General features: G+C 43.6%; 1 protein-coding gene across 1 annotated transcript; it reads left to right on the forward strand.

The window, feature by feature from the left end:
* The first annotated feature begins 7,304 nt into the window (after positions 1 to 7,304).
* Positions 7,305 to 8,252, forward strand: LOC134949926 (olfactory receptor 6C74-like). The gene has a single exon (XM_063938613.1). The coding sequence runs from the start codon at positions 7,305 to 7,307 to the stop codon at positions 8,250 to 8,252; it is 948 nt and encodes a 315-aa protein (XP_063794683.1).
* Positions 8,253 to 11,731: the final 3,479 nt, after the last annotated feature.

The following is an 11,731-nucleotide window of genomic DNA, read 5'->3' on the forward strand; positions in this document are numbered from 1 at the left end:
TCTTGGGGATATTTATGTAAGTCATATTTTATTATGGGGACATTATCATCCCAGTGACTGGGGGAGTGAAGTATATGTAATTAATGCATATGATTACAAACGGTTGTTCATAATAAACAGGGGGTGAGTCATGTGACTACATTGACCCTTGACCCTCCTGATCATAGAGGTATATTTTATTGATTTGTGTCTTCTGAAATGTCTTTTTCATGTGGGTTTGCCTCCCATCCTTTCGCATGTGTATAATGAGTATATTCTATATAGAATCTCTGTATTTTTACCGAGACTGTGGATTATTGATAAATTACATCACACCTGTGGGGCATCAGGTCATTAAATGGGGTATAAATAGATCCCAAAATCAGATGGAGCCATACTTCTGATGAAGCTAGGTGACTTTACCTAGGGAAACGCGTTAAGTGTTGAAGCTGCCACAACCACCACAAGTGTTCCACCTGCAAGTCGGATCCAGATATGGACTTTTAAATCTGCCATTTGGAACTCTGAGGAATTGCACATGTACAGCATCGATGGGAGAGACCCAGGTTGTTTCATTGCCACAGCTTGCTTGCTGAAATAATCTCCATAAAACCTTTGGAAGTCTCCATCAACAAGGGTAATACCAGCTGTACTTATTTCCTCTCACCAGAGAACTTTGCACAAGGCACTTAGTCCGGGATCCATTTGTGGACACTGCAAGCAGCCACCTATAAATATATCATAGCTCCATATATGCCTCAATTTTATATTTGCTATATATGTTCAGGATGTTTTTTAGTTTTTATTTGTGATGTATAGGGAATAAATTATATGTTATTTTTATTCAAATTGATCCACAGTCGTTCATTATTATTGGAGAAACACAGTAGCGCCAGTTCTTATTTCCTCTTTTGAAAAATCTGGTGTTATCAATACCGGTTGTGAACACAAAGCCACTTTTAACGCTTGGAACGCTTTTTCTGCATCAGGGTTCCATTTCACCATATTTGACTGCTTCCCTTTGGTAAGGTCTGACAACGGCACCGCCGTGGTTGCTAAATTGGGAATAAACCGTCTATAGTACCCAGTTATTCTCAAAAAAGCCCTTACCTGTTTTTTATTCACTGGACGAGGCCAGTTTTGAATAGCATCAATTTTATTCAATTGGGGCCTAATCAGACCTCTGGCTATGGTGAAGCCCAAGTATTTGACCTCCTCCATTGCGAGGCAGCACTTCTTTGGGTTAGCAGTTAACCCTGCCTCTCTAATTGAGTCCAGTACTGCTTGTACTTTAACCAAATGGGACCCCCAGTCTGTACTGTGAATTACCACATCATCCAAATAGGCAGCTGCATATTTTCTATGGGGCCTCAAAATTTTATCCATTGCCCGTTGAAAGGTTGCTGGAGCCCCATGCAACCCAAAGGGTAACATCTTGTACTGGTACAGCCCCTCCGGAACCGAAAAGGCTGTTTTTTCTTTTGCGCCCTCAGATAAAGGTATTTGCCAGTAACCTTTGGTCAGGTCCAACGTGGTGAGAAACCTGGCTGTTCCCAGCCTTTCTATAAGCTCGTCCACACGGGGCATGGGGTATGCGTCAAACTTGGACACCTCATTTAACTTACGAAAGTCATTACAGAAGCGTATGCTACCGTCGGGCTTCGGGATGAGAACTATGGGACTGGACCACTCACTGTTAGATTCCTCTATGACTCCAAGTTCTAACATGGTTTTAACTTCTTTAGAAACAGCTTCTCGCTGAGCTTCCGGAATCCTATATGGCTTTAAATGGACCCTGACCCCTGGTTCTGTGACAATGTCATGTTTTATTATGGTCGTTCGGCCAGGCAGCTCTGAAAATATTTCCCTATTTTGGATGAGAAATTCTTTAACCTGATTTTTCTGACCAGCTGATAATGTCTCTGACACCTTCACTGCGGGGAGCAACCGAGGTGAAGACACCGAAGGGCAAGGCTCCGCTGACAGAGACAACCTATCTTTCCAGGGTTTAATTAAGTTAACATGATAAATTTGTTCAGGTTTTCTCTTTCCCGGCTGGTATACTTTGTAATTAACCTCATTCACTTTTTCCCTAATCTCAAACGGACCCTGCCATTTAGCTAGGAACTTGCTTTCCATAGTGGGTACCAAAACAAGAACTCTATCTCCAGGAGCAAATTCCCGTATCTTGGCACTCCGGTTGTATACCCTCTGTTGAGCACTTTGGGCCTGTTCCATGTGCTCTCTGACAATAGGTACCACGGCTGCAATCCTATCCTGCATTTGTGATACATGTTCAATAACGCTTCTATAAGGAGTGGGCTGTCCTTCCCACGTCTCTTTGGCAACGTCCAACAGCCCTCTGGGGTGTCTACCATACAACAAATCAAATGGAGAAAACCCCGTAGAGGACTGAGGAACTTCTCTGATGGCCATTAACAAGTAGGGCAACAAACAATCCCAATTTTTCCCATCTTTATCAACCACCTTTTTTAACATACTTTTTAATGTTTAATTAAACCTTTCCACCAACCCATCAGTTTGGGGATGGTAAATGGACATCCGGAGGTGAGTGACCTTAAATAATTTGTACAATTCTTTCATGACCTTTGACATAAATGGAGTACCTTGGTCAGTCAAAATTTCTTTTGGTATTCCCACTCTACTAAAAACCTGCACCAGCTCCCTAGCTATCGCCTTGGTTGTGATAGTGCGTAAAGGGACAGCCTCAGGATATCGAGTGGCATAGTCCATTATTACCAGGATATACTGATGGCCCCGAGCGGACTTTAACAAGGGCCCCACGAGATCCATGGCTATTCTGTCAAACGGGACCTCTATAATAGGCATGGGAACTAGTGGGCTCCTGAAATGGGGTCTAGGGGCATGATACTGGCATTCAGGACAGGAAGAACAATATTCAGACACTTCTTTATAAACCCCTGGCCAAAAGAACCTTTGTAAAACTCTTTCAGTGTTTTTTTCTGCCCCTAAATGTCCTGCTGTAATGTGACTATGAGCTAAATCTAGTACCGTTCTCCGATAAGGCTGGGGTACTACCAGCTGTTCTACCACATCCTCACCCTTTTTGACAATGTGGTACAAGAGCTCATTACAGATGGCCATGTGGGGATACGTAACCCTGTCACCTGGTACCACAGGCTCCCCATTAACAATCTTAACATTCTCTCTAGCCTTTATCAAGGTAGGATCCTTTAACTGTTCAGATGCAAACAGATCCTTTTTTACCTCCAGGTCAGGCACGCTTTCGTTTCCAACCACTATGTCTCTGTTCCCAGCAAGAGGGTCCTCACTGGACTCCCCATCTGTCACTTCCCCAGCCAAACTGGCAAAAGGCAAAGGGTCAGTAAGTTCTGAAGACACACGTACATCCATACAATCACCGCATTATCAACTGGCTCTTCACTTCTCACATCTGTTGATAAACGTGATTCCCACAGTTTCCAAAAATGAGGAAAATCCCTCCCTATTATGGCCTTATGCACCAAGGTGGGGACCAGTCCTACTTTAACCATTGCTGACCCACAACAAGTTTCTATATTCACTTCAGCAGTGACATAATACTGGGTATCCCCATGTATGCAAGTTACCCCAATAGGTATTTGCTGGACCTTTAAGAGGTTCACTAACCCAGCTTTCACGAGGGTAACTAAACTTCCTGAATCTAGCAAGGCCTCTACCCGGTTACCCTCTAAGAACACATCACACATTTGTTTTTCCAGCACAGGTGAAGGTACCACAGTACAGGCTAACCTAGCAAAGAAAGACATTCTGCGACATTCAAAGGCAGCATCACATTGCATGGGTTCTTGCATGACTGGGCAATTGGCAATAACATGACCTGGCATACCACATCTAAAACATTTAACCACACGATTATCAACCCGTTTGGGCAACATAGACCGTTCTAGCCCCATTGGCCTGTCTCCAGGGCCAGTGTTTACAGTCTCTCCAGCCTTGCGTTCTCTTAACCGCCCAGCAACGTTTTCCCACGGAACAGTCTTACCAGTCTTTACTGAAGGGCGCTGTCGAGGACCTATGGGTTGCTGGGTGGTCATCAGTAGTTCCTCTGCTGCCAAATACCGCTCTACCATGTCCACTAATTGGTCAGCAGTACCCGGGTTTCCATGGCTCACCCACTTGCGCAGGACCATGGGCAAAGATCTCAAGTAGCGGTCCATGACGACTCTTTCAGGCGGCTTTATAGCTGCTTTCACCCAGGACATATATCAAATCCTCAGGGCAAGTTTCAGTAACATCACACTGGGCTGTATCTGCATAAGTCACCGTTTTCTGCAGGCCTCACAAAGCTGCTGCTTTTCACTTATGCGCAGAACGGAGTGCTCGCATTCTCCACCAAGTTGTAACACTGTAGGGGTGCAAGGCGCCTTTTCCTGGGGAATATGGCAGCACGCAGCAGCTGAGGAACAACACAAGTCCTGTTTCTGGTACAACTGGCCCCGGCCAGTTTTATTGAAACAGAAAATAAAACAAAACACCAAAAGAAAATACCTTGCCTCTCCGGCACTAACTAAACACAGGATATTCCTAACTGTCACTAAACAAAACAAAGAGTTCTCCAGTAAATACTGTATAGCTCACTTGTACCAGAAAGCGTGTCTCTTCCACACAGATCCTGCAGCCTTCCCAGGCAGTCTGCCCCTACTAATCAGACTAGCAGCCCTATAACACTCTTACACAGCTGAAACCCTGATTAGCCCTCTGTGAGGCCAAAGACCCGAACTGGGCCCAATGTCTAGAACTCTCCTTATCTCTCTCTTAGAGCCTATACCCAGCTTTTCCAGCAAACTGAAAAGGTTCTGACAAAACCAAAAGCATTTTTCCTAGAAGTTAACACTTTCTAAAACATGTAAGACAAGAACCTGGGACAAACATACCTGCCTTCAAACACTATCCCAGTGTTCTTGTCACACTGAAAACCTTTAATTGTGTTTTGACCTGCCACTTGTGGACTTTCACCGCTGTGTGGATTTTTTATGCTTTTTTATGTGTATTGATGTGTTTATATGTTTGTGTATTAAACTATACTTCACTATATACACTTCTATCTCCTTTCATTCTGGGTTCATATTGTTAAGCAAAGGAGGAGTGTGCCATTTACGGGTCCATCTCTGCATGAAAGGACAGCGATTAGGCTGGTGCTGGTTAAGTAAAAAATATTTTTTTTTGTCCCCTACACAGTCCGGATGGATATAGTAAAGTATAGTAAAGGAATAAAAAAAAATTTTAAAATATAGATGGAGCACAAATAATCTGCAAAGAACTCCACTGCCTTATTATATGTATTTTTTTTTTTACTGTACTCTGTTTTAATGAGTGAACAATACTTTGCACGACCTCCATATTTGGTGTCATGCAGTTTCAGATATACTGTTCTCTGTCTTTGTATAGGTCAGGTCTTTAGGACTTAATGGCAGCTGTCTAGCCGATGTAATAGATACATGTGCTTGGATTACATTCATTCAAAAATGTCCAGTGTTTCAAGCCTTTGTGATCTGAGCATAACAAGCAGTGGTGAGTATATCGGGAGCTGCAACGGACTTGGAAATGGGAAAACAACAGTTATGCTGGTTTAATGAAGGGAGTGAATTTAAAAAAAAAGAATATCGAAACAATGTTGTCCTAGAACAATGAGAAATAACCAACAGTGGTTCAATAAATAAGGTAACAAGACCTCTCATTGCGTAAATGTATTCAACTCATACATATACTGTATGTATAATCAATAGTATGGACTTGGTACAGATTATTTAGTCCCCATACTTGGCTAAGCAAGTGTTCCAATAGTACACCAAGACATCTCTCCCAGCATAGTAGATATCAGTGTCAAGCACCTGAAGCCAGGACATGACTGCTTACTGAACTTCACCGCCGGTTGTGAATCACCTTCCACCCAGGTGCTTCTTCAATGGTCTTAAGGGATGGAAATCAATCAGTGCCAGGTCAGGGCTGAAGGGAGGATAGTCCAGCAACTCCCAATGGTAGCACTGTAATGACTTATGCATGCGTTTGGCTGAGTGTGGCCTGGCGTTATTGTGCAGCAATACAATGCCTGTTTGCAGCATCCCAGGTCATTTTGGAAAAATTGCTCTCCGCAAAAGGCTCAGTGTGTTATAATAGCGTTCAGCATTCGCAGTATCTCCCTTGGTGAGAAAATCAACAAGAAGCATGCCCTTGTGGTACCCAAACAAGGTCACTATGACCTTCTTTACTGATGGAATTGTTTTGGATTTCTGTGAAGGTGGGGATGATGGATACTTGCATCCTCTCTGGTTTCACATAATGTTGCATCGCCATGTAACAATACACTGCAGGAATTGCACTTCCTCCTCATGGTATTGCGTTAAGTGCACAAGAGATAATACCATCCTGTTGCTTTGGTAAACATTGTGAACACTTTTTCCTGCACCCCAGTTGCTCATGAACGATGTTGTGCACAGTACCCACTGGGATGTTCAGTTCATCAGCAATAGGAATGCATCTATCCTCCTGAATCAGACCTTGAATGTGGCACAATATGTCATCTATGGTGGACATGCTTGGCAAGCTGGATCGCTGCCATCTTGAACTTCTGTCTTGCCATTATCAAAGGCAGTGCACCAAATCCAAAACATTTTAACATTTATGAATTTATGTTTTTTTTTTATATATTGTTTTGGATGTTTATGTGAATTTTATTATTAAATATTAATCATGTTAAATTTCCCTCAAATTGAGCGCAGCCTCCTTTTAATGTTTTTATTGTGTTATTTGTAGGGTTGACTCCCCCACTTTTTTAAGGCAGTTGCTCAGTGAAACATCCCATGTCATAGTGCCTGGATATACCTAGGTATAGCCATTCTTTTTTCTTGTAGTGCACCAAACCCAAACCTGTTTTTGTTACATGAACTTATCACTGTACATCCCGAAAAGTTGACGATGAATCTGAGTGGCTGATCTGCCCTTTAGATGAAGAAATCTTATCAGACTATGTAGCTCAATGTGTGACCATGTTTCCACCAGCCCACTGCAGTCTAATGCCCATGAGGGGTAGCAGTGGTCTACCTGCTCTGGCCTTGTGGGAAAATAGAATGAAATCGAGAATATTACACACATGAGTGGTCTTGCTACCTCACTTATTGAACCACCCTCATAGTTTAATGCTTGGTTTCAGAGATCCAAGACAGTCTATGCTATTAAATTAGAGATTTAGTGCTCTTTCCCCATTCTTTCCTGAAAAATACTGCTCAAGCCTTGTTTAAGAATTGGACAATTAAAAACAATCCTTTTGTTTATCAGGAAATATGACACATGGAACAGACCTTGGCAATGTCACTGGGATCACATACTTTGTCCTTACTGGTGTCTCAGATGTTCCGAAGGTTCGGGTAGCTGTTTTTCTCTTTGTCTTGATTACATATGTTATCACTCTTGGAGGAAATGTCACCATTATGTCCCTGATCCTCCTGGATTATGTCTTGCACACTCCCATGTACTTTTTCCTGAGCAACCTGTCTTGTTTGGATATTTTATACACCAGCATTACACTGAACAGGATCCTGTTCTCATACGTATCAGGAGACAAAACCATCGCATTCTCAGACTGTATGGTGAATTTGTATTGTTTCATGTCTTTAGCTGGAAGTGAGATCTTGATCTTAACAGCTATGAGTTATGACCGATACGTGGCCATCTGCAATCCACTGCATTATCAAATGTTCATGAGCCGGAGGGTCTGCATTATGCTGTCCGCTCTATGCTGGGGTTTGGGATTCCTAGAAATGAGCCCTTTTACTTATATGGTATATAGATTCTCATGCTACACATCCAATGTCATCAATCATTTCTTCTGTGACATTATGGCCCTCGTGAAGCTTTCATGCAGTGATACCTCCCTTCTGGAGAAGTCACTTCTCATTGTAGCGGCAGAGGGTGCTATCATTCCCTTTCTGCTTATTATTATTTCTTACATCAACATTATTCATGCCATTCTGAAGATCAGTTCTGCCACTGGGAGCCGCAAGGCGTTTTACACATGCTCATCCCATCTCACAGTTGTCTCACTCTATTTTGCCACAGCTTGCAGCTTGTACCTCAGGCCTCCCTCCATGATCACTTTGGACTCTGATAAATTGATATCCCTTGTGTACACAGCTGTTGTCCCCATGTTAAATCCCTTAATTTACAGTTTAAAAAACAAGGAAGTGAAAGTTGCTCTCTCTAATTTATTTAAACACAGCATAGTTTTATAAGGATTGTGACATGTTTTTTGTCCCTTAAACCATCTTTTGGACTAGTAAGTTTTTCATTCAAAGAGAAAGGGTTGTGCTATGTATTTAAGAAGATAATTGTAGGGGCAGTCAATTGGGAGCCATACTTTTGTAGATATATAAAATTAATACTCACTTCAATAGCACTACCCCCCACAGCAAGCTGTCATGCAGTAATAGTAGTTACATAAAAAAAGAATACAAAACAACATATAGGGGTATATGCAATTGTCGGCAAATTGCCGCAAAAGTCGAAAAACGGGCAATTTTCGACAAAAAAAAACATGTCGAATTGGATTCGACAATGCAATACAGTACTTTTCGACAAAAAAACGGACGTTTCAGATTCGACTTTTTGCAATTCGACATTTTCAAAATTCGACATGTCTGCAGTGGTAAAAATGCGGCATTTCGACAAAAGTATATTCAATTGAAGAATGTCGATTCGACAACAGTGCTTTTCGACAGTAATTACGTCAATTTCATTCCGCCTCACTTTGCTGGCGGAATCTAATAAAAAAAATGTAAAACATGTTTTTTTTGTGTTTTTTTTATTGCTAATAGCATATCTATTTATATTAGAAGGGATTAGGTACTTGGTTTGTCTATTTAGGAGCCACAAGTATTGTTTATATATTTTTTAAAATAATATTTTTTTTTAACTGACTAAAATTGAGAGAGCATGGTTTTCAGTGGGAAGGGGTGGGAATGGGTTAAAATTTAGAAAATAAAATGCGTGGGGTCCCGCCTCCTAAGCATAACCAGCCTCGGGCTCTTTGAGCCGGTCCTGGTTGTAAAAATACGGGGGGGAAATGACAGGGGATCCCCCGTATTTTTAGAACCAGCACCGGGCTCTGCGTCCGGTCCTGGTGCAAAAAATATGGGGGACAAAAGACGTAGGGGTCCCCCGTATTTTTTACACCAGCACCGGGCTCCACTAGCTGGAGAGATAATGCCACAGCCAGGGGACACTATTATATATCGGTCCCTGCGGCCGTGGCATTAAATCCCCAACTAGTCACCCCTGGCCAGGGTACCCTGGAGGAGTGGGGACCCCTTCAATCAAGGGGTCCCCCCCAGCCACCCAAGGGCCAGGGGTGAAGCCCGAGGCTGTCCCCTCCATCCATGGGCTGCGGATGGGGGGCTGATAGCCTTGTGTAAAATGACAGAATATTGTTTTTTGCAGAAGAACTACAAGTCCCAGCAAGCCTCCCCCGCAAGCTGGTACTTGGAGAACCACAAGTACCAGCATGCGGGGGTGAAACGGGCCCACTGGTACCTGTAGTTCTACTGCAAAAAAACACCCAAATAAAAACAGGTCACAGACACCGTGAAAGTAAAACTTTATTACATACATGCCGACACACACACATACTTACCTGGGACAATAAATAGAATTCAAAACCCATGAGATCCGTCAGTGGGATGATGACATTTTGCCTCGTTTTCGGATCTGAGTTATGCACGAAAAACCGAGTCTGACTTGGATCCGGGCTCAGATGTTAAAGTTCGGGGAGGTTCGGTTCTCAGAGAACCGAACCCGCTTATCCCTAGTATCTATTCTAAAAACCATTTGAGTTCCAGTGAAACTTTGTGGAGTTAATGTTTTTAAGGTGTTTATCCACCTCCTCCACACCTTTGCAAGTTTGATGTCTAAATTTCTTAACATCCATTTGCTATGAACTTATTGTATTCCCCAGAACTTTTTCTTGAATAAACTGTAATGGATCCTGACCTAAAAAAACGTAATCTTATAAAGTATCTTTTTTTATCTCAAGAAATAATTATATTTATTATAATGGCTCCCTTTTTACTCAGTACTGGGATATGTCAGTGAGGACCAGGTTTGCCCATAGTTATGTGAGTGTATTCATGGCCGATTGGGATGACCACATGATCTAGACCCATGACGTAGCGGGGACAAATCTGGTCTGTTGGTATTGATGCGCAGATAATACTATATGTCTCTGTTTAAAAAACTGTAAAAATTATATCTCAAAATGCAACAAATGGACGCGAGGAACACTGTCAGCTATTGGAGCTCACCTTCTACCATCACCTGGCAGTGCAGTATCAAAGGATTCAGGAACAGCTTTTGGGACTCTTATGTTTTTACTTGATAGGCCCTTGTGACTATAGATAAATTCCTGTCAATGTTTATGTATAATTTTAACTATTAAAATGTTTAAACGTACTACACCATTATCTATTCATTTGTTTTTGCATTTTATTTGGAGAGTGGAGCTACATCAAAGGGAGCATCCCATCCAGAAAAGACCCTGTTACTTCCTTGTCACTTTACAATTGCCACCTATAAGTAGAGATGAGCGGGTTCGGTTCCTCGGAATCCGAACCCCCCCGAACTTCACCCATTTTACACGGTTCCGAGCAGACTCAGATCCTCCCGCCTTGCTCGGTTAACCCGAGTGCGCCCGAACGTCATCATCCCGCTGTCGGATTCTCGCGAGATTCGTATTCTATATAAGGAGCCGTGCGTCGCTGCCATTTTTCACTCGTGCATTGGAGATGATCGTGAGAGGACGTGGCTGGCGTCCTCTCAGTTTCTATGTTCAGTGTGCTGCAAATATCTGTGCTCAGTGTGCTGCAAATATCTGTGCTCAGTGTGCTGCAAATATCTGTGCTCAGTGTGCTGCAAATATCTACGCTCTCTGCCTGAAAAACGCTCCATATCTGTGCTCAGTGTGCTGCAAATATCTGTGCTCACACTGCTTTATTGTGGGGACTGGGGACCACCAGTATTATATAGGAGGAGTACAGTGCAGAGTTTTGCTGACCAGTGACGACCAGTATTATACGTTCTCTGCCTGAAAAACGCTCCATATCTGTGCTCAGTGTGCAGTGGCGGTTCTTGCCACGGGCAAGCAGGACTTTTGCCCGGGGCGCCACCTTCCGGAGGGCGCTGGCGCCATCCGGAGGGCGCCGCACCGTGGCAAGATCCGCCACTGCTGCCCGCTGTGTCCCCCGTCCGCCTCCGCTGCCCGCTGCCGTCCCCGTCCTCGGCGCCTCCTGTGAAGGGAACTAAACGCTATGCGTCTAGTTTCCCTTCGTGGAGAGTAACTGCTGAGCGGTGCGCGATGACGTCATCGCGCACCGCACAGCAAAGGTCCTCTCCACGAAGGGAACTAGACGCATAGCGTCTAGTTTCTCTTCGTGGAGAGGACCTTTTGCTGTGCGGTGCGCGATGATGTCATCGCGCACCGCTCAGCATTCAAGCGGCGCTTTCAATGTACAGGGGGCGTGACTCACCACGCCCCCTGTATTAGGCCACGCCCCTTTCCTGCCCGGGGCGCTCTGCGCCCTTGAACCGGCCCTGTCAGTGTGCTACAAATATCTGTGCTCACACTGCTTTATTGTGGGGACTGGGGACCACCAGTATTATATAGGAAGAGTACAGTGCAGAGTTTTGCTGACCAGTGACCAGTGACCACCAGTATTATACG

Source organism: Pseudophryne corroboree, chromosome 8 (genome assembly GCF_028390025.1).
Source record: "Pseudophryne corroboree isolate aPseCor3 chromosome 8, aPseCor3.hap2, whole genome shotgun sequence".
Classification (NCBI taxonomy): Eukaryota; Metazoa; Chordata; class Amphibia; order Anura; family Myobatrachidae; genus Pseudophryne; species Pseudophryne corroboree.

Excerpts from the sequence above, each read along its gene's own strand:
- LOC134949926 (XM_063938613.1), top strand. The coding sequence starts at position 7,305 with ATGACACATGGAACAGACCTTGGCAATGTCACTGGGATCACATACTTT.